Source organism: Zootoca vivipara, chromosome 1 (assembly GCF_965207765.1).
Source record: "Zootoca vivipara chromosome 1, rZooViv2.hap1.1, whole genome shotgun sequence".
NCBI classification, from domain to species: domain Eukaryota; kingdom Metazoa; phylum Chordata; class Lepidosauria; order Squamata; family Lacertidae; genus Zootoca; species Zootoca vivipara.
Window position 1 is genome coordinate 10285042 of NC_142582.1, and position 23592 is coordinate 10308633.

General features: G+C 44.9%; 1 protein-coding gene across 1 annotated transcript in view; it reads right to left on the reverse strand.

Moving 5' to 3' along the window:
• Positions 1–22322: 22322 nt before the first annotated feature.
• The window catches only part of CDK15 (cyclin dependent kinase 15), a 47739-nt gene continuing 46469 nt past the window's right edge, over positions 22323–23592 (reverse strand). The window contains exon 13 of the mRNA XM_035137365.3: positions 22323–22576. Within this exon, the coding sequence (XP_034993256.3) occupies positions 22467–22576 (110 nt within the window). The 3' untranslated portion in view covers positions 22323–22466. The remainder of the gene's footprint in view (positions 22577–23592) is intronic.

Below are 23592 nucleotides of genomic sequence, written 5' to 3' on the forward strand. Positions count from 1 at the left end.
TTGCGCAATCTTTGTATTATACTAGAACCCCTGAGATCCCTCAGCCACACCCTCCAACATTTCTCCAATAAAAATGGGGACATCCTACCATACCCTCAAACATTTCTCCAAAGGAAATAGGGACATCCTAAGGAAAAGTGGGACATTCTGGGATCAAATCAGAAACTTGGAAGTCTTCTGTAAATCTGGGGCTGGAAAATAGGGACACTTGGAGGGTCTGCACTCAACTGGAGCCAGGTGCAAAAATAAAAAATAAAAGGTATATATATATATATATATATATATATATATATATATATATATATATATTAAAAAGGAATATGGTGCCTTTGAGGCCAGGGCTTGGGGATTTGTTTAGAGCACCAGAACTGAGCAGACCTCACAGTCCTGCCACACAATAATCCATTCTTGGTTACCTTCAGACTTTCTTTATCACAGCAGTTTGGCAGATGCCGGGGGCGGGGGGGGGGGGTAGGGAGAATTCATAGAATCATAGAGTTGGAAGAGACCACAAGGGCCATCCAGTCCAACCCCCTGCCAAGCAGGAAACACCATCAAAGCATTCTTGACATATGCCTGTCAAGCCTCTGCTTAAAGACCTCCAAAGAAGGAGACTTCACCACACTCCTTGGTAGCAAATTCTACTGCCGAACAGCTCTTACTGTCAGGAAGTTCTTCCTAATGTTTAGGTGGAATCTTCTTTCTTGAATTTTGAATCCATTGCTCCGTGTCCGCTTCTCTGGAGCAGCATAAAACAATCTTTCTCCCTCCTCCATATGACATCCTTTCATATATTTGAACATGGCTATCATATCACCCCTTAACCTTCTCTTCTCCGGGCTAAACATACCCAGCTCCCTAAGCCGTTTCTCATAAGGCATCGTTTCCAGGCCTTTGACCATTTTGGTTGCCCTCTTCTGGACACGTTCCAGCTTGTCAGTATCCTTCTTGAACTGTGGTGCCCAGAACTGGACACAGAACTCCAGGTGAGGTCTGACCACAGCAGAATACAGTGGTACTATTACTTCCCTAGATTTTGCTGTGGCTATTGTAAAGCAATTGGGAGCCAGGAATCCATGCTGATCGCCTGCAGATCACCAGGAGATGTGCTACTAGATCTTACATTTTTGCATCTATCCCAAATTCAGCATGTGCGCCTTGGGTGGCTTTTTGTTAATTTTGTTAACAAAATTCTCAGAATAGACATATGTGTGTGTTTTTCAAACCCACTCTGTGTGTATGTGTGTGTGTGTGTACGCACACACGAACGTTTGTGTGATTCTTTCCCCAAATGTTTTTGGTACATTTTGTGAGCAGAAGCAAATTAGGCGAAGTCTTTCTCTCTCCCTCTCCCCTCCTTTGCCTTCCTCCTACTCACCCAAAACCTCGACATGATGAAAAACTGCTGAGAAACAAACTCCCACAATTAATGATGAGGTCATACTTAGTTCAGCACCATTGGCTGCTTAATTGGCTGGTTCTATTACAGTTCTCCTTATCTGCTTGCCGACACAGCTTCTGACAAGCCTCATTCTGGGTAATTAATCCTGTCCCAGGCTTCAGATTCTTGAAGCTGGGGCTGGTTTAAGGGCATGTTCCTCTGTGTAGCACATTCTCTCTGAAGTTGGGAGGTGAAGGTCTTCCTCAGCCAGAGCTCCTTGAAGAATCCCAACAATCTGGATCCAGATGGCAGAGCCGATGTCTGTGTGTATGTATACAGGCACACACATGACTCCGCACCCGAAAATCGGGCTGTAACCTCAAGGAAAAGGCACCCAGAACCCCAACATTCCGCTTTACTCCCCAAGCTTAGTAGGGGGTCAAGCAACACTGCAAAATGTCAACAACAGAGATGGGGAGGGGAGAAGCCCCAGATATTACGCCGACACACATTGTTTAATGAAGAAAAGCCTAATGAGATTTAATGATCCCTTGGGTAGAACATGGAAATAATGAGCTGGAAACAAAATTGCTCAGCAGAGACAGCATGTCGTCGACACAGGAGACAGGGAAAGGAGTGGGTTTGGGGAACCCTTTTGGCTCCAGGGCTGGGAACGCAGCTCTTGGCTTGTGTTGAGATCTTTCTGTTTTGCTGGATCTCTTGGGGACTGACTTTCAATTCTATCGACCAGTGCCATTTTTTTTGCAAAAAAGTGGTACCTCTTTATCTACTTGCACTGGTGTGCTTTCAAACTGCTAAGTTGGCAGGAGCTGGGACAGAGCAATGGGAGCTCGCCCCGTCACAGGGAATCGAACCGCCGACCTTCTGATCAGCAAGCCCAAGAGGCTCAGTGGTTTAGACCACAGTGCCACCCACATCCCTATAATGGCAATAGCCCCCACCTGAGAGGTGCCAGAACTGTGGCTGAAAAAAAGCCCTGCTTTTTTTTAAAAAAATAATTTTTATTAAGTTTTCCATTTTTTAATATTACATCATAACAAATAATGTAATTCACAATTCCAAAATTTTCCCACCCCACCCCCCGTACTTCCCTGCTATTGACTATGTTTTCCCTCCCTCTTTTTCATCATAAATGAAGTGGTACTAAATTCTGGAGAATGCAAATCACACACTGTCTGCGCTACTGGGTATCAGGCACATGCATACATCTCCATCATGCTTCACCTTTCATTTTAGAAAATGGAGAAGGTCACTCTCCGAATAGTCTGACTTTGCAAACTTCTTCCAGCTGTCCTCCTTGAGTGTTCACTCCCCTGCAGAAGCCCCACCTACCCCTCTCCCAGCACCCAGTCCTGTTTGCTTTTGCCAAGGTGTTACAAGCTGGCAGTAGTTTGCCTTCATGAGCAACCGAGCCACTGTGTTCTGCACAAGCTGTAGCCTTCCTGCAGCCAATCAGAAGCCGCAATTTGGTTTACGAACGTTTTGGAAGCCGAACGGACTTCCGGAACGGATTCCGTTCGACTTCCAAGGTATGACTGTATTATAAAAATTAGAATACAACATGACACTGCAGAGACTGAGCAAATAAAGTGTTTTCACCTAGCAAAGAAAACAAGGATAATGCCAAGCTCACCTCAGGTGTGAGGGAATTCCAGAAACCACAACAGAAAAGGTCCTGCCTTCTCATTTCGCCAGCTTTACCCCCAGGACCTGAAGCAGAACCTCAGTGACCAACACCTGGGCAGGTACAGGTGGGAACGGGTGGTCCTTCAGAGGGAATAAGGGATGGTTGTAACTATTTGTCACTTCATGTGTGTTTCATTACCAATCAGTTTTAAGGATGGCCCCTAAGTGAAAAATAAATGGGAACATTTGAACATGTAGGACCAAGCACAGAGTTTTAAAAAGAAGCCACTGAAATAATAATAATAATAATAATAATAATAATAATAATAATAATAATAATAATACTTTATTTATACTCCGCCCACCTGCCTTCAGGCTGCCTTCAGATGTCCTCTAAAAGTCAGATAGTTGTTTATTTTCTGACATTGGATGGGAGGGCGTTCCACAGGGCGGCGCCACCACCGAGAAGGCCCTCTGCCTGGTTCCCGTAACCTCACCTCACAGTGAGGGAATTGCCAGAAGGCCCTCAGAGCTGAACGATGGGGGTGGAGCTGGAGGCACTCCTAATGATCTCTTTTCAGGGCAGGTCTGAAAAGTACTTTCTGCAACAAAACTCAAAAGTCAGGATTTATAGACTATGCCAGGTGTGAGGGACATTTTGGTTCTCCAGGCGTTGCTGAACTACAACTCCCATCATCCCTAGGAAGCATGGCCAAAGGCATGGGGAAGTGGGACTTGTTCTCCATCACTAAAGGTTGCCCACACCTGAGATGGCTGCTGCTGGGCTTAAAATTCTGTTTGCATCGTAATAAAATTGGATGCCCCGTGAAGTTATACATTGCCAGTAGGAGGCAATTCTGGGGCAGAAGAGGTTGTGGCCTTAGCCAAAAAGTGTGCAGAACAAATGGGGCTTGGCTACATCCCATCAACCGAGGTTTCTGCACACAAACACCTCTCCATTCATCGAGGCAAGCGAGAGACATGATCACAGTTCACTGGCACATTCCTCCCACTGAAATGATTGTCCAAACGCCAGCCTTCTATAACTCTGACAATGCTAATTAATTTGATTGTGTAATGCCACATCCCATATGCTTGACAGCCATTAGTTAATGGAAGGAGGATTGATTCCTGCCCCCCCCCCAATGTACAGCTTATGGACACAGTTCCTAAATCCTCTTGCAGAACAATGCACTCAGGGCAGACATTGGTAATAGGGCACCCTGAATGATGACAAAATTTGGCACCCTCTCACCTTCCATCTTGCGCATGCTCTCAAGTGTCAAAAATCATAGTTTTGTCAAAAATCATAGTTTTCCACTCCCCTCGGAGCACCTAACATAATAAAACAATATGAACTACTAGAGTCAAGGGTGCATCATTTCATGATGTGCTTTTAATTTCATTCATTCACATGGTGGTGGTGATCATGATGATGATGATAATTATTATTATTACTCTGGGCGGCTTCCAAAAAATATTAGAAATATAATGAAACATCAAACATTAAAAACTTTCCCAAACACCTTCAGATGTCTTCTAAAGGTCAGATACTGTAGTTGTTTCTTTGACATTTGGTGGAAGGCCGTTCCATAGGGTGGGTGCCACCACCGAGAAGGCCCTCTGCCTGGTTCCCTGTAACCTCACTTCTCGCAGCGAGGGAACCACCAGAAGGCCCTCGGAGCTGGACCTCAGTGTCCGGGCTGAATGATGGGGGTGGAGACGCTCCTTCAGGTATACTGGGCTGAGGCCGTTTAGGGCTTTAAAGGTCAGCACCAACACTTTGAATTGTGCTCGGAAACGTACTGGGAGTCAATGTAGGTCTTTCAGGACCGGTGTTATATGGTCTTGGTGGCCACTAGCAGTCACCAGTCTAGCTGCCACATTCTGGATTACAGTAGTTGTAGTTTCTGGGTCACCTTCAAAGCTAGCCCCACATAGAGAGCATTGCAGTGGTCCAAGCGGGAGATAACTACAGCATGCACCACTCTGGCGAGACAGTCTGCGGGCAGGTAGGATCTCAGACTCAGCCTGCTGTCCATGGAGGCAGGCATACAGAAGTGACCTGTGCCTCCATGAGTCCAAAATTACTCCCAGGCTGATGTGCTTTGAATTTCATTCGAGAGAACTCTAGTAGCTTATGAACCAGCTGCAATCCTAAATGTAGTTTATTGGGGAGTGAAACCCTTCCAGCACAATGGAGCTTCTTTTTTTGGAGCAAACATGCGCTTGCTTCCACTGCAGGTAAAGAGCATTATTTAAAGGTTGGATATGATGAACTCAGATGAAGAAAGGGAGGGAAAGCACTTGTTTTTTTTACTAAGCAGCCAAAATTCTTCACTGTCTTCTAGTTCTGAAACCAAACGGGATGGTGCCAGGCCAGCTCTTTCTCCCCATCCACCCAAAGTGGAGAGAAATGCCGTATTGAAATTAGAAGTGACCATTTTATGTTTGATGTTATTCAGAAGAGCCTGTTCTTCATTTAGGGGTCATTAGTCGTAGTAATAGAAGCCTTAATATTTCAACAACTGTCCTGATTAAGAACATAAGGAGCAAAGTGGAAGCTAATATCCATCTAAAAAGAGCTATAACTAGTCCATCCTTCCTCTTCCCCCCCACAAAAAAACCCACCCTACTATGCTGTCGCATTTAAATACCATGAATATTCACTGCTTGGCACCCAGCTGGCAGCTGAGCTGTTTTGATACAAAAAAGCCCCTTCAAACTCAAAAGAGTTTTTAATCAGCTGCAAGAGAAAGAAGAAGAAAGTAAAAGAAAGGAATAGGAACAGAGAGAGGGGGGGGGGGTGGAAACACCCCTGAATCAATGAGTTCAACAGAAAAGATAGGCAGGATCCAGTTAACCCCTTCGAACCCCTCTTGGTTAATGGCGCACTGAATTCCTGGCGACAAGCTGCCCTCTCTCTAAAGCGGGCAGGGGATGCAAAGGGTGCTTCCTGCCATATTTTTTCACATCAGTACACCAGCTCCCTGCTGCGCTGCCAGCGCTCAAGGTCACTTGTGCAGAACTTCCTTTTCTGTGGCTGTCTGAACCATCAGGAGCTCACTGTCATTTTGCAAAAGGCGAGGCAGGCGCCGCCGGTTGCCTTCTGGGATCCAAAACGTGTCAGGTTCCACATGGAAGCTGATCTCTGGCACCGAATCCGGAGGCCTAAGGGGTTTCGCTTTCTGTAAAACAGCCACCGCAAAGCGTGCTGCCTCTTCTTCATGTATTTGAAACCATGCCCACTTCACATAGCAATGGAGTGTAGAGGCAGCTGTGCTTATCCTGAGACAGGGCTGAAGTTGGGCTGCTTGTGAACGGCCTCTGATCCAGCAAAGGCTTCAATGTGCCCAGGGTGTCCACCATATTTCCGTATTTCCTACAACGTCTGCAAAAGGCTTCAGGAAATATCCCCTCAAAAATCTACGGCTCGTGAGAGACTCTTCGTTCATCCTGCTCAGTTCCTGTTTGCTTTCTCTCTGCCTATCCCTCCAACATTTATCGGATGAAAATAGGGACGTCCCATTCCATAATGACTACAGTGGTACCTCTACTTACGAATTTAATGCGTTCCGAACACACATTTGTAAGTCGAAAAAAATTGTAAGTCGAATCCCATAGGAATGCATTGGGAGAAAAAATTTGAAAGTAGAAGCAACCCTATCTAAAAATTCGTAGGTAGAAAAAATCCTATCTAAACCGCATCCAAGATGGCGGCCGGAGCTCCATTCGTAAGTAGAAACATTCGTAAGTAGAGTTATTCGTAAGTAGAGGTACCACTGTATTTTGCTATTTATACCCCACACATCTTACCCAGTACTGTATATACAGGGCAGCTTCCAACATATATAAAAACATAATAAAACATTAAACATTTTTTTTTAAAAAAAACCCTTCCCTATACAGGATTGCCTTCAGACGACTCGGGGATCGGATAACACCATACTTATCTCCTTGGCTTGGAGGTCGCATAACTCCATACCCTCCAACATTTCTCCAATGAAAATAGGGACATCCTAAGGAAAAGTGGGACATTCTTGTATCAAATCAGAAACCGGGGTGGTTTCTCTAAATCCAGGGACATCCCTGGAAAATAGGGACACTTGGAGGGTCTGTCCTAGATCCCTCTCTGCCAAACATTTCATTGGATGCCAAGTTTGGACCCCCACCTATTCTTAACAGCAAGAGCTTCTCTCGGTGAGAGGATAATAATAATAATAATAATAATAATAATAATAATAATAATAATAATAATAATAATTTATTATTTATATGCCGCCCATCTGGCTGGATTTCCCCAGCCACTCTGGGCGGCTTCCAACAGAAAAATACAATAAAATAATCGATTAAACATTAAAAGCCTCCCTAAACAGGGCTGCCTTCAGAAGTCTTCTAAAAATCTGCTAGCTGTTTTTCTCTTTGACATCTGATGAGAGGGCATTCCACAGGGCGGGCACCACTACCGAGAAGGCCCTCTACCTGGTTCCCTGCAACTTGGCTTCTCGCAATGAGGGAACCGCCAGAAGGCCCTCGGTACTGGACCTCAGTGTCCGGGCAGAACGATGTCTCCACACACACACACACAGAGAGGGAGATGGAGGGGCATGTCCAAACCTGTTGCTTTTTCTGCTCATTCAGGCATTTCTTGCCACATCACACACTGCCTGGCAATTATTTTGTCTTGTTCTACACCAGCACAGCGGCCATTTTGCCATGTGCCACACCCAGTGATGGCCATTTTGTGACTGGAGCCCACAGCACTGGCTCAAAACTCCAAATATGCTCTTAGCCAAAAAAAAAAAAAAAGCCCTGCCATGATCTGCGCTCCTAGAGAAACCCTCATACATAAGTCGACTGTAATTTATTTTAATGGCAACACAGGGATCGTGGTTGGAGTGTTTCACTTGGAGTAAGAACCATGTTCCATTTCCTACTGAGGGAGCCATGAAGCTCACTCAGTGCCCTTGGACCAAATTCTTCTCAGCCTAATGCACCTCGCATCATTGTTGTGAGCACCTCAATGGCAGAAGACCAAGTTTGGCCCAAGAAGATTATTCCCCATCTTATCCCATCCCATATGTAGAATTGGACAGGGAACTTTTAGAAGACATCTGAAGGCATCCCTGTTACCTGGTATCAGGAAGTTTTTGATGTTCTACATTTTATTATGTTTTATATGTGTTGGAAGCCCTCAGAGTACAGCCTTTACCAAAGGTGTCATGGACTTTGAAGACGCTCGAATTCAGGACGAAAGGGAGAAACTTGCTAAGAGGAAGGCATGCTTGGCAAACCCTCAGTGATCAACTCCCGCCAGGGGTGTAGGAAGATGGGGCGGTGGGGGCAGGGCGCCCTGGGCGGCGCAATCCCAGGGGTGCCATCAAGGCTGCCCGCCCCCCAAACACGCGCCCCGCCCCTGTGCGTGGCGCACCCGCCCCCAAATCAAGCGCCCCATCCCTGCGTGCGGCGCGCCCTCGCCCCCAAAACACGTGTCACATCCTTCGGGGCAGCGCCCCTGCTCTCTGTCCCCGGTGGCGGAGCATGAAGCTTCGCCCCTGACTCCCGCCCGGAAACCTATGTCCCTACTGTGGAAGGACGGGTGGATCCAGAATTGGCCTCCACAGTCACTTACAGACTCACTGTTAAAATTGTGTTCATGGAAGACAATCTTACTCGGCTATGAGTGATCGCCAAAGAAGAAGAAGAAGAAACTATGATTATTATTATTATTGGCCAGAATTAAGATTCTGTGAGTCACATTACATGGCCAAACAGAATTCTGTTCTCCCAGTTGATACACCATAAAACAGAAACTGAGACAGAGTAATAAATTATTGTTACAGGGCCAGCAGGAAATATCAACTCTATTTATATCCCTAGTAAAATTAAACTACTAGGTGTTCAAATGCCTGGCTTTGACATCAGTGTATCGGGTTATATCACCCAATCCCTGCATGCTTCACTTTCCCTATGGCATCAATTAAATTATGGTCTAGTTCAGAAAGGCATGACCCCTCCGTGACATTTATTACCGGAGCACTTTTGTTCAACTATCTAAGTTCAGGTTGAAAGTCAAGGCTGAATGGATGTATAGCAAAGCATGTCATATGCATGTAGCTGTGGGTGATTGGTTGGGTAAGTAAGGGCAGGAGAAAGATGGGAAGCACATTCAAGGGGAGAAGGTGCATTTATTTTGGTTACGCACTTAAGCCAAGTTACAATAAGGGACGAGGATGGGTGGGCGTGCCAAAAGCTTCTCGGAAGTATTTTAACCACAGTGACTGATTTCTTCCTGTGTGCGCCTGATGAAGTGGGCTTGAGTCCACAAATGCCATACTAAAATTTGTTAGGCTGAAAGGTGTAAAACACGGCTTCTTGTTGTGTTTGCTGCAAGAGGTGATGGGGATGCTGAGACAACGAAGGTAACGGCAACAAGCTTGCCTACTGCCTTCCCCCAGTTTGTTTGTTTTTAATATAAAACCTCCCCTCCCTTGGCACTGTGGTACCCAAAAAAATAGTGCCACACACTCCTTTTTTTTTGCAGATGAGATTGCATGCGATACGTTCAGAGTTGCATCTCTAAGAGAAAACTATTTGAGTTGAATTGGAAATAATAGCCAACAGTACAGGATTGCTTCGCCAGAAAACGTGCTTATAATCTTGAAGGATATAATAATAATAATAATAATAATAATAATAATAATATAATAACCCAGGTGGCGCTGTGGGTTAAACCACAGAGTCTAGGGCTTGCTGATCAGAAGGTCGGCGGTTTGAATCCCTGCAATGGGGTGAGCTCCTGTTGCTCGGTCCCAGCTCCTGCCCACCTAGCAGTTCGAAAGCATGTCAAAAATGCAAGTAGATAAATAGGAAGGTACAGCAGGAAGGTAAACGGCGTTTCCGTGCGCTGCTCTGGTTCACCAGAAGCAGCTTTGTCATGCTGGCCACATGACCCGGAAGCTGCCTGCGGACAAACGCCGGCTCCCTCGGCCTATAGAGCGAGATGAGCGCCGCAACCCCAGAGTCGGACACGACTGGACCTGATGGTTAGGGGCGCCTTTACCTTTACCTAATAATAATAATAATAATAATAATAATAATAATAATAATAATAATAATATATTATTTATACCCCGCCCATCTGGCTGGGTTTCCCCAGCCACTCTGGGCGGCTTCCAACAAAATATTAAAATACAGTAGTACGTCAAACCTTAAAAGCTTCCCTAATCAGGGGAATATACGCATTACTCATATCATCTGAATGTAAAACTTTGAGAATACCTGGGACTTTCTTTCCCAGGAATATTCCTTGCTATGTTTCAGGATTATTCGCCCTAATTGTTTGGTAACCTTTCATAAACTTAGGCAAGGTTGCATTAATGGCTATATTGACGAAAAACAACATGGTAAGTTCTGAAAAGGGTAATTTCATGGCCTGGGATTTGCTGGGATATCTGTTCATGCGATTTCAATTAGTAATTGTTGAAAATTGTGTATTTGTTCAGGTTGTTGTTTTTAAAGGTTTGAAGGGAATTAACTTGACGTCCTCCTTTGAAGTTTCAGACTCAAAGCCTCTTGGTGAGTTCTAGTTGATCTGCTGTCTTTTTTTGGTTACTTTTTACTCCAGAAGGGCTGATCTGTTCACTGTTTTATTTATATTTTATTTTTTTAACAGAATTTTGGATTACTGGTATTTTCACCACTGTGCTTTCTTTCTTTCTTTCTTTCTTTCTTTCTTTCTTTCTTTCTTTCTTTCTTTCTTTCTTTCTTTCTTTCTTTCTTTCTTTTTGGAAGGCTTTTGTATCCTTCAGTGAAATATGCACTATTTCAGAGTTCAGGAGTAGGTAATCCTTTTTTTCCTGTCGAAAAGAGTTGGTGATGAGCAGAGTCAGAGACATTAGGTAAAGGTAAAGGGACCCCTGACCATTAGGTCCAGTCGTGACCGACTCTGGGGTTGCACGCTCATCTCGCATTATTGGCCGAGGGAGCCGGCGTACAGCTTCCAGGTCATGTGGCCAGCATGACAAAGCCGCTTCTGGCAAACCAGAGCAGCACATGGAAACGCCGTTTACCTTCCCGCTGTAGCGGTACCTATTTATCTACCTGCATTTTGACGTGCTTTCGAACTGCTAGGTTGGCAGGAGCTGGGACCGAGCAACGGGAGCTCATCCCATCACAGGGATTCGAACCGCCGACCTTTTGATCAGCAAGCCCTAGGCTCAGTGGTTTAACCACAGTGCCAGAGACAATAGTGTTTGGGATTGACTAATCTGGAATAAAGACTGCCTTGCATCGGTTTCCATCATGGATACATAAGATTAGAATTTCCAATACCAGGCAGGTCTACTCAGAAACAAGTCACAGTGGGTTTGAATTTACCATACTTTTCCGTGTATAAGACATCCCCATGTATAAGACTCCCCCTATTTTGGGGGGACTCAAATTTAAGAACATGAGGGGAGATGGCACAGAGTTGTTGAGCTTCTTTTGCAGAGGGTTGTCAGGCGTCGCTGAGCTTTTGGGGGGGGGGATTACCCAGGGTTGTCGAGGTTTTTTTACGGGAGATTGCCGAGAATCGCTCACCCGCATGCGTCACTAAATTTGCCTCTTGTCTGTCCCCTCACTGGCAGAAGCTGCCAATTGCCCACCCAATTGCCGCAGCGAGAGCCAATCAACACCACCCATTGACACAGCAACCAATTACACGCACAATAGCTGCTAATTGCTGCGGCAGCAACCAATCAAACGTCCAACCTATGCACTACCCATGTATAAGACGACCCCCATATTTAGCATGATTTTAAAACAAAAATCCTAGTCTTATACACGGAAAAGTACGGTAGGTTATGAGGTTACACTAAAAAATGTATACGGAGGACATTTGTTTGTTTGTGGTATTTGTACCCTGCTCAATTAATGAAGTGATTTAATAAAAATTATGGGAAATAAAAATTAATTGTAAAAATAGGAAGCTTTCTTAAAATGCCTGCTGAAAGAGAAAGGTCTTTGCCAGGCACCTGAAGGTCAACAGGGAGGAGAGCCTGTCATATTTGAGCTAAGATCTCAGTGATCTGGCAGAGATATAAGGGATTGGATGGTTTTAAAGTAGCAATATGGACCAATACACTACTCTTCTGGAAAGTAATTGAAAGTAACCCCTTTCTAAACTTTAGTATTTCGTTTCAGCCACGCACACACATGTCAGAAGTCTACCAATACAACCAGAAGAAGTAACTCAAGAAACTGTCAGTTCATTTTTAATTGAATACAAGCATTTCTTCTGAACAGCTCAGCTGCCCTTAGTCCTGCCAACCTTTTGCAGCAAATTCCCTCCCCGAACTAAATTAATTGAGAGCAGAAACTTCAAGACAACAAGGTGAACTATAAAAGCTGCTTTCCTCTCTTGGGCTATTTTGTAGCCCTTTCCTGGTTTGTGTGTCTCCTTGCGTTTAATCGCTAAAGGACCCCTGCTTCAGTCCCCTCCAGAACTTTGTGGGCAAGGCATGCAAATTGTGTAAAATTAACTTTGTAATCAACTCCTAGGAACCATCGAAGGTAGTATTCTCCCTCCGCCCCTCCCTCACTAAACATAAATTAATACTTAGGCTGTTCAAGAGGATAATTACTTTGAACAGAGTATTCCCTGTGAAGCATGCCTGGAACAGGATCAAACCTCACATGCCATACTGTCAGACTGCATATTGGAGGAGACTCACAGCTGGATTCCTCATTTTCCCTCCATGCTACAGAAATAAAAAGGCATGCACCTCACCTCTTGTCTCTTCTTCCTTAGCTTTGTCTGCCGTTCTACCGCATTTTCTATTCCCCTTCCTAAAGAGCAAAGAATTCATTCCCCTAACAAACAAGGGCTTCGGCGAAATTGAAATAAGAATTAATTGGACATATGCTGACCATGTCACTGCATCCACTCTAGGGCATGAATGTATATACATGGCGCACTGTTTCCATGTGCACATTTGTGTGCTTTCATATACGCACGAGCACTTTCCATTTCATCCCTCCAAAATCTGTCTTAGTTAGTGGCGTAACGTGGGTTACCAGCGCCCGGGGCCACGCGGAAGGGATGGGAGGGAGGGGAATGGATGTAAGGTTTCAAGTTTCTCTCCTGTGTGGTTTAAGGATGGTTGAAAATATGATAGGTCTGTGAACCCAAAGAAACAGAAGCCACACACACAAGGATCTTACGCATTAATGCTACCATCGTAAAAATAAAAATAAAAATTAACCCAATGCTCTGATGATGGTGGTGGGATTGGTATACATAGCATTTGCTTGATATTTGGAAGCAAAATTCACTTTCTGCACTGCTGGGGGTTTCATTTCCTTCTGTTGATTGGAATAAATAATCCCTGCTGGTGGACATTTAGGTTCACAGAGCTAATATTCTCTCACATATGTGATGTAGCTACTTCAGGGATTCTGAGCAACCCCACTGCACTGTTCACAAACTCCTTGGTGAGACAAAACAGTTTTGGCAAATTTGGCATGTTGTCCTTTTTGAATTAGCAAGCATGTGTAGAATCCATGCAGGACAAATAGCATAGCACTCTATGGTCAGAGCTATGTGACCTTCCTGGGTTTTCTGAGGCATGTGTATTACAGTCGGTCAAAATGCAGAACCATTATGTTGCCATTGTGTGCGGAAGAAGCACATCCACCGACAGAGGCACCTCGCTTTATCTTGGCCCATGGGTGCTTCCAGTCTTATCACTATTTTCTGAGGGGGATTCAATCGCACACCTGCAAATTTAGGCTGTGCAGCTCAAGTGGATTGGGTGCTTGTGTGCAACAAACCTGCTCCTATCTCCCCCAGACTGTCTTCAGTAAAATTGAGGGGGGAATGCATGTTAAAGTGAGGGAAAATAAGGGCTTGATACAATGCCGTATAACCTCTATGCAAACATTATATAAGCTCTATGCAAACCAATTGGAATGAATGCTATATATATATATAAAAGGTCATCTGAACATGAACCAGATGTGACCCAAGATGAACTTGTGATTCCCACAAATCCCTACACCAAAGTGGCTCTGATTCAGCCTCCCTCAAGGAAAGAAGGAGTAGGATTTAGCGTGTCCTCCCTCAAAGAAGGCACGGGTTGCAGTGCGACCTGGCAACCGAACCCTGTGTTGTAGGTGGGTATGATTGGATAGCCACAACACCCGATTGGAGGTCCCTCGATGCTGGGTGCAATTAGACCAATGGGATGCCAGCTAAACTGATCAAGGGACCTATATATGCCCAAGCACGTGACTCCGAGCTTCCTCTTTTGGTCAGTGCATCAGAACACCCGCCCACCTCTCCCTACTTGTAGGGTTTGCACGCTTGACCTTGCTATGCCGTCGTGTGTTGCCTGTCGTTGGGACAGGGGCACGGCAGGAATTTTCCCCACTTGGCTGAGTGGGTGGTGCAGCTTGGGTTTTGCTTGCAACATAGTAAATCGTCACAACTGGTAAGGTTGCGGATAGGCTCTGGTTCAGGTGATAGGGATGGGGGAACGCTCACACCATCCCTATGTGAAGGGTATTCTGTTAAAGGAATCCAGGGACTCAATGGTTTGGTCAACCCTGTGAGGGGTTGTGCCCGTGCCTGAGTCCAGGGGGACATCTGGGTGGTGGACATAGCATGTCCACGGCTTTCTGCCATTCCAGGTGTTCACTCTAGGCTGACCTATGCTGGTGCCCTGGGTCAGCGCTACCTGCCACGGTGCAGGGAGCTAGTCGAACCAGAGCCTATGCAATCACTCACTTGCTGTAATCCAGGGTCAGCAAACTTTTTCAGCAGGGGGCCGGACCACTGTCCCTCAGACCTTGTAGGGGGCCGGACTCTATTTGGGGGGAAAATATGAACAAATTCCTATGCCCCATAAATAACCCAGAGATGCATTTTAAATAAAAGGACACATTCTACTCATGTAAAAAAACAACAGGCTGATTCCTGGACTGTCCGCGGGCCGGATTTAGAAGCTGATTGGGCCGCATCTGGCCTCCGGGCCTTAGTTTGGGAACCTTGCTGTAATCAATAAAGTTGTGGCCTAAATTCTGCCCAAAACCAAACCAAAATTTGTCTGAATTTATTTATAGGGGGAGGTTTAAAGGTCTAAACACGCAAATCCATTTGAGTGCAGTGGGCCTTCTGGAACAGACCAAAGCAAAACAAGGAGCATTTCTGAGCCTGTCTCATGCTTTGTGTGTCATGGGCAAATGTTCTCCATGCGTCACAGAGTATGGGAAATAAATCGAATGCATGCTCAGTCTAGCCAATGTAGGTTTTATATTCTTCACATGAACATTGAAGTGTGAATTGACAGTAGCTTCACAAGAAGGGTTGTGAGAATCGGGTTGCAAACACGCACACCTTTTAAGTAGCCACAAATGTAATGCAAAGACAGGTCTGGCTGCTCCTGTCACTGAAGTTCTAACCTCAGGATGACTCATTCTCAGTTGGGGAAAGATGTGGGTTTGCTTCTGGTTTTTGTGAAGATGGCGATGGTACTGATTAAACAGGGCTGGATTTAACTCCCCCAGTTGGGCCTTCTCACAGGAGAGACAAGGGGGGGGGGAACCAATAATCCCATTTCTTTTCTCTCACTCCAAGGGAGATTGGGTTGCCCACCTCCCTCCACACCATGCTGAGCTTCAGTCTGGCTAGAACCCCCCCCCCTTCCTCTTCAGCAGCAGGATCCATATCAAAAGCCCAGACCCCACAGAGTTCATTAGAGCTTTTATTCACAATGCAAATAGGTTGGCCTTAATTTCAACCCTCCTTCCAAGCTAGATATGGGGGGTGGGGGTGGTGGCAGTTATTAAAAAAATGTTTTTCTTCTACAATAATAAATCATTAAATGGTGATGCATGGTGTACAGTTTCTGTTAACATCCATCTTCTAGGAAAGCATAGTGGTATAAGGAAAAACAGAGTATGGACTAATTCCAGAATCCTCCTTTTGCTCTCTCCCTTGTTGATTAAATTGTGTGCAAATATTGAGCCACATCGGACAAGGCGGCTAACCGGCAGTTTCTCACAACAATGTAAGAGTCACTTATATTAAGAATAGGAAAGCAATTCTGAATCACCTACAGAGGATATTAATAGAGAACATTACTGAAACGCTCCATAATAAATTGGTTCTGAGGAAGCCACTTCTTGAAGCATTGCAGGCGTGTGTCAAGTAAGCAAGTAAGATGCACTGTTTCAGTGTATCTGAAGAAGTGTGCATGCACACGAAAGCTCATACCTATGACAAACTTAGTTGGTCTCTAAGGTGCTACTGGAATGATTTTTTTATTTTGTTTCAAAAGAAAAGAAGTAATTAATACAAAAATGTGAATTCGGATTGCAAGCGTTTGGAGTGCCTGTGTTGCGAGATCTCTGGGGAGCATTTGATATTGTAAAGGACCCCTGGACGGTTAAATCCAGTTGAACTCGACTATGGGATGTGGCGCTTATCTCGCTTTTCAGGCTGGTGTTTGTCCGCAGACCAGTTTTCCGGGTCATGTGGCCAGCATGACTAAACCGCTTCTGGCGCAACGGGACACGATGACGGAAGCCAGAGCTCACACGGAAACACCGTTTACCTTGCCGCCGTAGCGGGTATGCTTTTGAGCTGTTAGGCTGGCAGGAGCTGGGACAGAACAACAGGAGCTCACCCCGTCTTGGGGATTCAAACTGCTGACTTTGCGATCAGCAAGCCCAAGAGGTTTGGTGGTTTAGACCACAGCGCCACCCGTGTGTGTGTGTGTGTGTTGGCTTTTTGTGCATGACATGGTAAGCAAAGCCAAACGTAAAGTAAAGGACCCCTGACAGTTAAGTCCAGTCGCGAACGACTCTGGGGTTGCCGCACTCATCTCACTTTACTGGCCGAGAGAGCCGACATTTGTCCGCAGACAGTTTTTCCGGGTCACGTGGCCAGCATGGCTAAGCCGCTTCCGGCAAAACCAGAGCAGCGCACGGAAACGCAGTTTGCCTTCCCACCAGAGCAGTACCTATTTATCTACTTGCACTTTGACGTGCTTTCGAACTGCTAGGTTGGCAGGAGCTGGGACCGAGCAACGAGAGCTCACCTCATCACGGGGACTCGAACTGCCGACCTTCCGATTGGCAAGCCCTAGGCTCAGTGGTTTAGACCACAGCACCACCCACGTCCCCGAGAAATACGTAGACAGGTGTAAATCATGTTTCATCTGGGGTATTATATAAAAAAAGAACACCTGGTTTGTAAAATGTTCTTCATACAACAGATTTTTATATTGAACTGCGCTGCAACTACCCATTATTCTTTCTGCATCCCACTGATTCAGAGGCTCACACAGAGGGAGGTACATACACTGAGCCTCAAAATGTTGGTGTACAGTGAAATCCCCGAAATCGCAGTCCCTTGTTACCAAAAGCACACAATAAAGGGCTCCCCCCCCTCCGGCCCATTTGCTCTTCCCCATCCCGTCAATCAGCTACTTTGACACGGCTCCATCACTCCGAGCACTAACAGTGTGCAAACAAATAGAAAATTATTTCCCACTGGCAAACATGCTGTTTACTTTCCCGAAAAAATTGCACTTTTCAGCCTGACAGCTGATCAAGGGCTCTCCCTGATGCTGTCAGCAGGAAGAAGTGTTTAAACACAGGGATGGGAGTTTAAACATTTTCTCATTATCAGAGAATAAAAAAATAAAAATAAAATAAAATAAATGCAAGCATTGAGAGCCACAGACCACCCGCTGTGAGAGTAATGAAGCTGTGTCTCATGACCAGAGCGAGGGGACTTTTATCTCTGTCCCTGGTATCATTACTGAGGTGACACCTTCCCATGATCCAAGTCAGGGCTTTTTTTTAAATCTGTGTGAGGGATTTTTGCTAGGTTTCTGAGAGAATATTGCCCATCGTTTGCCATTCTGGCTACAGTTGTGTCAGCATATAGACAAGAGATCTGTGGCTTAGTTCTCCTTTGGGTTGGTTGGTGTGTGTGTTTTTTTAAAAAATTGGCCATGAAATTTACTTTGTGGAAGAGGAGGAGGAAAAGAAGAATTTCATTAATATTTTTTTTAAGAAACCACACGTACAGTACTTGTAAAAAGAAATAATAATGATGTTTTTTTGTAAATAATACGATAGTCAATTTGTTTGTTACTCAAGGACCATTCACAAAATATGCTACTTTAGCACACAGTCCAATGGTCTAGGGGTGGGGGAACCCAAAGAATATTGCAGTATTTTGCCTCCACAAGCCAGCTCTTGAATTGACCGGGGGAAAAGCATGCCCCCCTCCTTTCCCCAAAATGTTAGCACTGCTCTGATAAAAGCCTTTTTTAAACGGAAGAAAACCCTGTTTTGGTACACCTTAACGCATACTTTCTCTCTCCTTTGCCACAATTTCGCTCCCCACTCCCTCCATCTTCATGCATGACATAGTTCCTCATGTTGGTATATTCTCAAATTATTGGAAGATGTAACGAAGTTGTCAAAGGATGGGTTTGCTGTGATCCCGTTGTGAAGTTTTTGTGAATGACCTGTACCAAAAAAAAATGCCTCTGTGAAAGGCTGGGGTTTGGATTAATCCTGATGAGAAATGAGAAAATGGCATGATAAAGTCAACAATCTGGTGACTTTACCTCACACAGCCCACAATAGCATAAAATAATATACATACAAGGTAGCTAAATTACCGGTAAAACTGGAGCACGGACCCTAATTTCCCCATCATTTTCTATTGGTATTCATGGTTCCTTGTGTGCATTATGATTTAATGTATGGATATCTATGGTTAATTTTTAAGGCATAGGGCTATCTAGTTCAGACTTTGCAGAATAATCCTTTTGACTAATTGTGGCATAATTTAGGAGCGTACTCATGCAAACAGGCTGGAGTTCTTAGTTGTCTAGCCAGCTGTGGTGAGTAAGAATCACCTCTAGGCAATCTTTTTTTTATAAAAATAAATAAATTGTTTCATTTAGGCCACAAATGACTAATACAGATATGTGTGGGCAGATGGGCAATTAACGTTCATGGACTTAGTTATATAATTGCTAATGACTTTTATCCTCTCTATATTTATTTCCCTCAGTTGTGGGCCTGATTATTTGGAGATAAGCAAGTTTGCCTTGGCTGACTGGAGGAAAACTTTCTGGTACAGGAAGAGCAAGCATTGAGTTTTCTTGTTCTCTCTGGAAACGAATTCTGATGAGAATGTGCTGTCTATGAAAGAACTCAAAAGATGCTCCCACCAGCATCCCCACATCAGAAGTCACTTAAGAGCACCTTTCCTATTGACATTCTGTCATTCTGTCAAGAATGCCAAGATCAAGGAGATTAAACATGTGCTTCTGACTCACTAGAATATCACTGGCCTCCGCTGAAAACTTCCACCACCAAAAAGCCTTGGCTAGATCCATATAAGCTCACTTGCCATCCTTTTCTTTTTCAAAAAGCAGACATATTTGGGATGGAACAGTTGAATTTAGCCAAGTCATCCACCCACTCGGCACATTTTAAATACTCCGTTGGTGTGGAACTGGTACCTGTATAATGATAATCCGATTAGTGATGGTGGAAGGTCCCTCTAGGACAGTGTAACAAATATTAAACAATTCCTTTTGTTGACTTCATCCAATGAGCCATCTTTCCCCGGAGACTTTGCTCGACTTTAATCTAATCCTCTCCTTCCGCCAGGAATCCCTTTGTTGGGAAAGATCGGAAACAAACCCCAGGAATGACAAGTCTGTCCCTAAGCCTTGGATCAGTCAATACATTCTTGAAATTATCGGATCCCAACTGTTCTGTTTGTCCACCCAGCCCCTGGTCTGGCGATCTCTTTATCAAGGGACACTCAAGATTTATCCTAAGGGTCCAGAAATCAGACCGCACTGTTAACATCTCGGTTGCCAAGTCAATCCTACTGACACTGCTTTCTAAACAAAAGATAATAGGCAACTCAGGACATCGGTTTCCTCTGTTACTGCTGAGATGTGTAGTCAGAGAAGGAAGACATTTCCCGTAACCAGATTCTGTTAGCATCTATGCCGGTGTAAGTCAGCCATAGATTGATGTAAACATCGGAGATTCGCTAATTCCAAAGCACGGCCAAATTCAATTTATTTTTGTGATAGAAAATGTCTTTTCTCTTTTAAAAATGAAAAAAGCTTGGCTTTTGCTTGACCCAAATGAACGTGCAGCTCAAACTATCGTCCGCTGTTGCTTTTGCTATGTGCAGTGTTGTTTGTGCTGTGAAAACTTTTGCTGTAGCACTCAGTACAAATAAAGCTGAGGCTGGTGAGGGTCTTCAAAACAAAGGGGAAATGTCCTTCTTATTACTCACACCTAACACAAAGTGCAGACATTGGACTTAGAAGCTGTGGGCTTGCTCCAGTGTTGCAACCGTGTGTCAAAAGCCCCCTTTCCAGCAAGATTAGCTCTCTTGGGTCACTACAACCACAGTCCCTTATCCACCTTCTTTCTTGGTCTTCTGAGCAATGAAAGAGCACCAGATTATGATTCAGGCTGGATCTGAGGCTCCGCTCTGTAGGCTTTCATATATACATCCAGTCTTCCCGACCTTGATTGGTGCTGGTGCCAGCTATGGCTCACTCTGGCCATGGGATCTTAAGATGGCATTAAGAAAGTGGCAGAGGGCCACCTGCCCAGCTGTCTTGAGCCAAAGTGACAGCAGTAGCAATGGGTGCTGTTTCCTTCACTTCAGTGCAGGAGTAGCTTCCACCACTGAAAGACTTTCATCTGGTTATATTGTTGTTGTTTAGTCGTTTAGTCATGTCCGACTCTTCGTGACCCCATGGACCATAGCACGCCAGGCACTCCTGTCTTGCACTGCCTCCCGCAGTTTGGTCAAACTCATGTTCCTAGCTTCGAGAACACTGTCCAACCATCTCGTCCTCTGTCATCCCCTTCTCCCAGTGCCCTCAATCTTTCCCAACATCAGGGTCTTTTCCAATGATTCTTCTCTTCTCATGAGGTGGCCAAAGTATTGGAGCCTCAGCTTCAGGATCTGTCCTTCCAGTGAGCACTCAGGGCTGATTTCCTTCAGAATGGATAGATTTGATCTTCTTGCAGTCCATGGGACTCTCAAGAGTCTCCTCCAGCACTGGTTATATGCTGGTAGAATGCAGTTGCTGGAGTAACGCAGCAGTCGGTAAAGCATGCTTTGTAGTGTCATTATGCTGACTACGTCTGGAGAGCTTAGTATTGCTAGTAGAGTGTTGGTGGTATTTTATTGTTACCAGAGTTGGGTGTCACCGCCACTCTCTGCAAGACTCCAGGGGATTCCAGTTTCTGTGTTCCTTTGGAGAATTGAGACATGCTGGTGGAGACTGTTGTAGATTTAAGAAATATGGTTTATTCACCCAATGTATTTACACCTTCAGTCTGCATGGAGGGAGTCCAGATCTTACAGCATGGTCATTTCGAGAGGGGCATGTCTCCCACAGTAGTGCAGCCAGCCTGCCCAAGATGGATCCCAGTCTTTCGTCTTCTTCCCAGAACACCCTGCTTAAAACTCTCTTTTCCTGTCGCCTCACACCCAGTTACCCTGGAAACCTTCTGACTCCCCAGTCTCTGTTCATATCTCAGGGCAAGTGGGGAGGACAGTTCTCTTGCATTGCCCATGACCCTCAATGGCCCTATTTTGTTTGTGAATGGCCCTAGCTTGGCCAGATCATTTTGCATAAGCTGGCCCAGGAATTCCTCTGCAGCTTGTATTTCTCCCTTCACACTCCAAATAATCAAAATCCTACCACTTATTAATGTCTAGGATTTTGGGGGGGGGTTTCCAGAGTGTAGGGCTTGCTGATCAGAAGGTCGGCGGTTCGAATCCCTGCAACGGGGTGAGCTCCCGTTGCTCGGTCCCAGCTCCTGCCCACCTAGCAGTTTGAAAGCACATCAAAGTGCAAGTAGATAAATAGGGACCGCTCCGGTGGGAAGGTAAACGGCGTTTCCGTGCGCTGCTCTGGTTTGCCAGAAACAGCTTTGTCATGCTGGCCACATGACCCGGAAGCTGTCTGCGAACAAACGTCGGCTCCCTCGGCCTATAGAGCGAGATGAGCGCCGAAACTCCAGAGTCGGACACGACTGGACCTGATGGTCAGGGGCCCCTTTACCTTTACCTTCCCCCCATCTATGACATTATTATCTGTTCATATAGCCCACCCTTAATCAAATGGTCCCAGGGCATATTGATAATTGCACATAATCCTGAAACCTAAAAGGGGTGTGTGTGAATATTTTGCTCCTTTTACTTATGCCTATAATACAGTCTGCTCCTACTTTCTATGGTCACTTCTTAGTTTTAATGGCAAGCCCAGACTCTTTAAAATATTGAGGATATATCAGCAGATGTCTCAAATAGCGACAACGAACTGCATCCATTGACTTCCTTGCCCCAGAAAAGAAGTCCACACTTCGTTTGTTCTTTTCACCAAAACTTGCTAGAGCTGATTTTGTGGTGACCCTTCTCGTATGGAGCAAAGAGATCACACATTTCTGGTTTCAGCTTCACTCCGGGAACCGCGAAGATGGACTGTGCTATGAAGGAAACAAAGAAGCCAAGTATCAGTTATAGGGGAGCAATACAGGGGAGCCTGCACTGGGTCAAATCTCACTTGGTGGTGACCCACATTGGTAGTCTTGAAAGAAAACTGCCCCTGTGTGATGCTGCTTGACACAGGAGTAAGCTTATTCCTGGGTGAGCTTCCCCAGATTTCTTGGAGAATCTCTACACCAGTGCAAGTGGGTTTCAGTGCAGGGATGGATAACCCGTCGCTCTCCAAATATTGTTGGGCTCCAACTCCCATCAGCTTCAGCCAATATAGCCAATGGATGGGGATGATGGGAGCTTGAGTCCAACAACATCTGTAGGTTCTCCATCCCTCTTCTAGTGGAATCTATCATTTCAGTAACATTTATGATACCTTAAAAACAACAACCATTAGCTATGCCATGTCCAAGCCTTTGTAAGCCAGCAGCTCTCCAGATATTTTGGACCACAACTCCTATCTGCTGTGGTAGCTGGGACTGGTGAGAGTTGTACTCCAAGGATCTGGGGAACACCAGGTTAATGAAGGGAGACAGGCAATCTACTCCAGAAATTCATCCACAGACTGAAACATACCATAGTAGGAACCAGCAGCAAACTATTCCTGGTCTCCTTCCCAAAGTAATTTTAACATGAAACCACCACTGGAAACTACAACAGTAGAAAGAAACATGTTCACTCTGCAGTTCTAGTAGTAAACTGGCAATTAGTTGATTTATTGGCAAAAAGTCACACATTATTTTATATATCTTTATATATATATTTTATATTTTATATATCTGCATTATTTAACAAGCAAACAATAGGGTAGCTTTGCACATTACAAGAAGTGTCAAAAGTCCGAGTGACTCATGAATCCACTTTTTTTTGTAATCTTGAGGTTGTGTGTGCACATCTTCCTCCCTGTGAGATGTGCAAGATCTGATTGTGGGCACAGATTATACAAGTTCCCTGATCCTACATGAGCCTGGAAGCACACAAAGTGGGTGAGTCAGTTGTTTGTTAT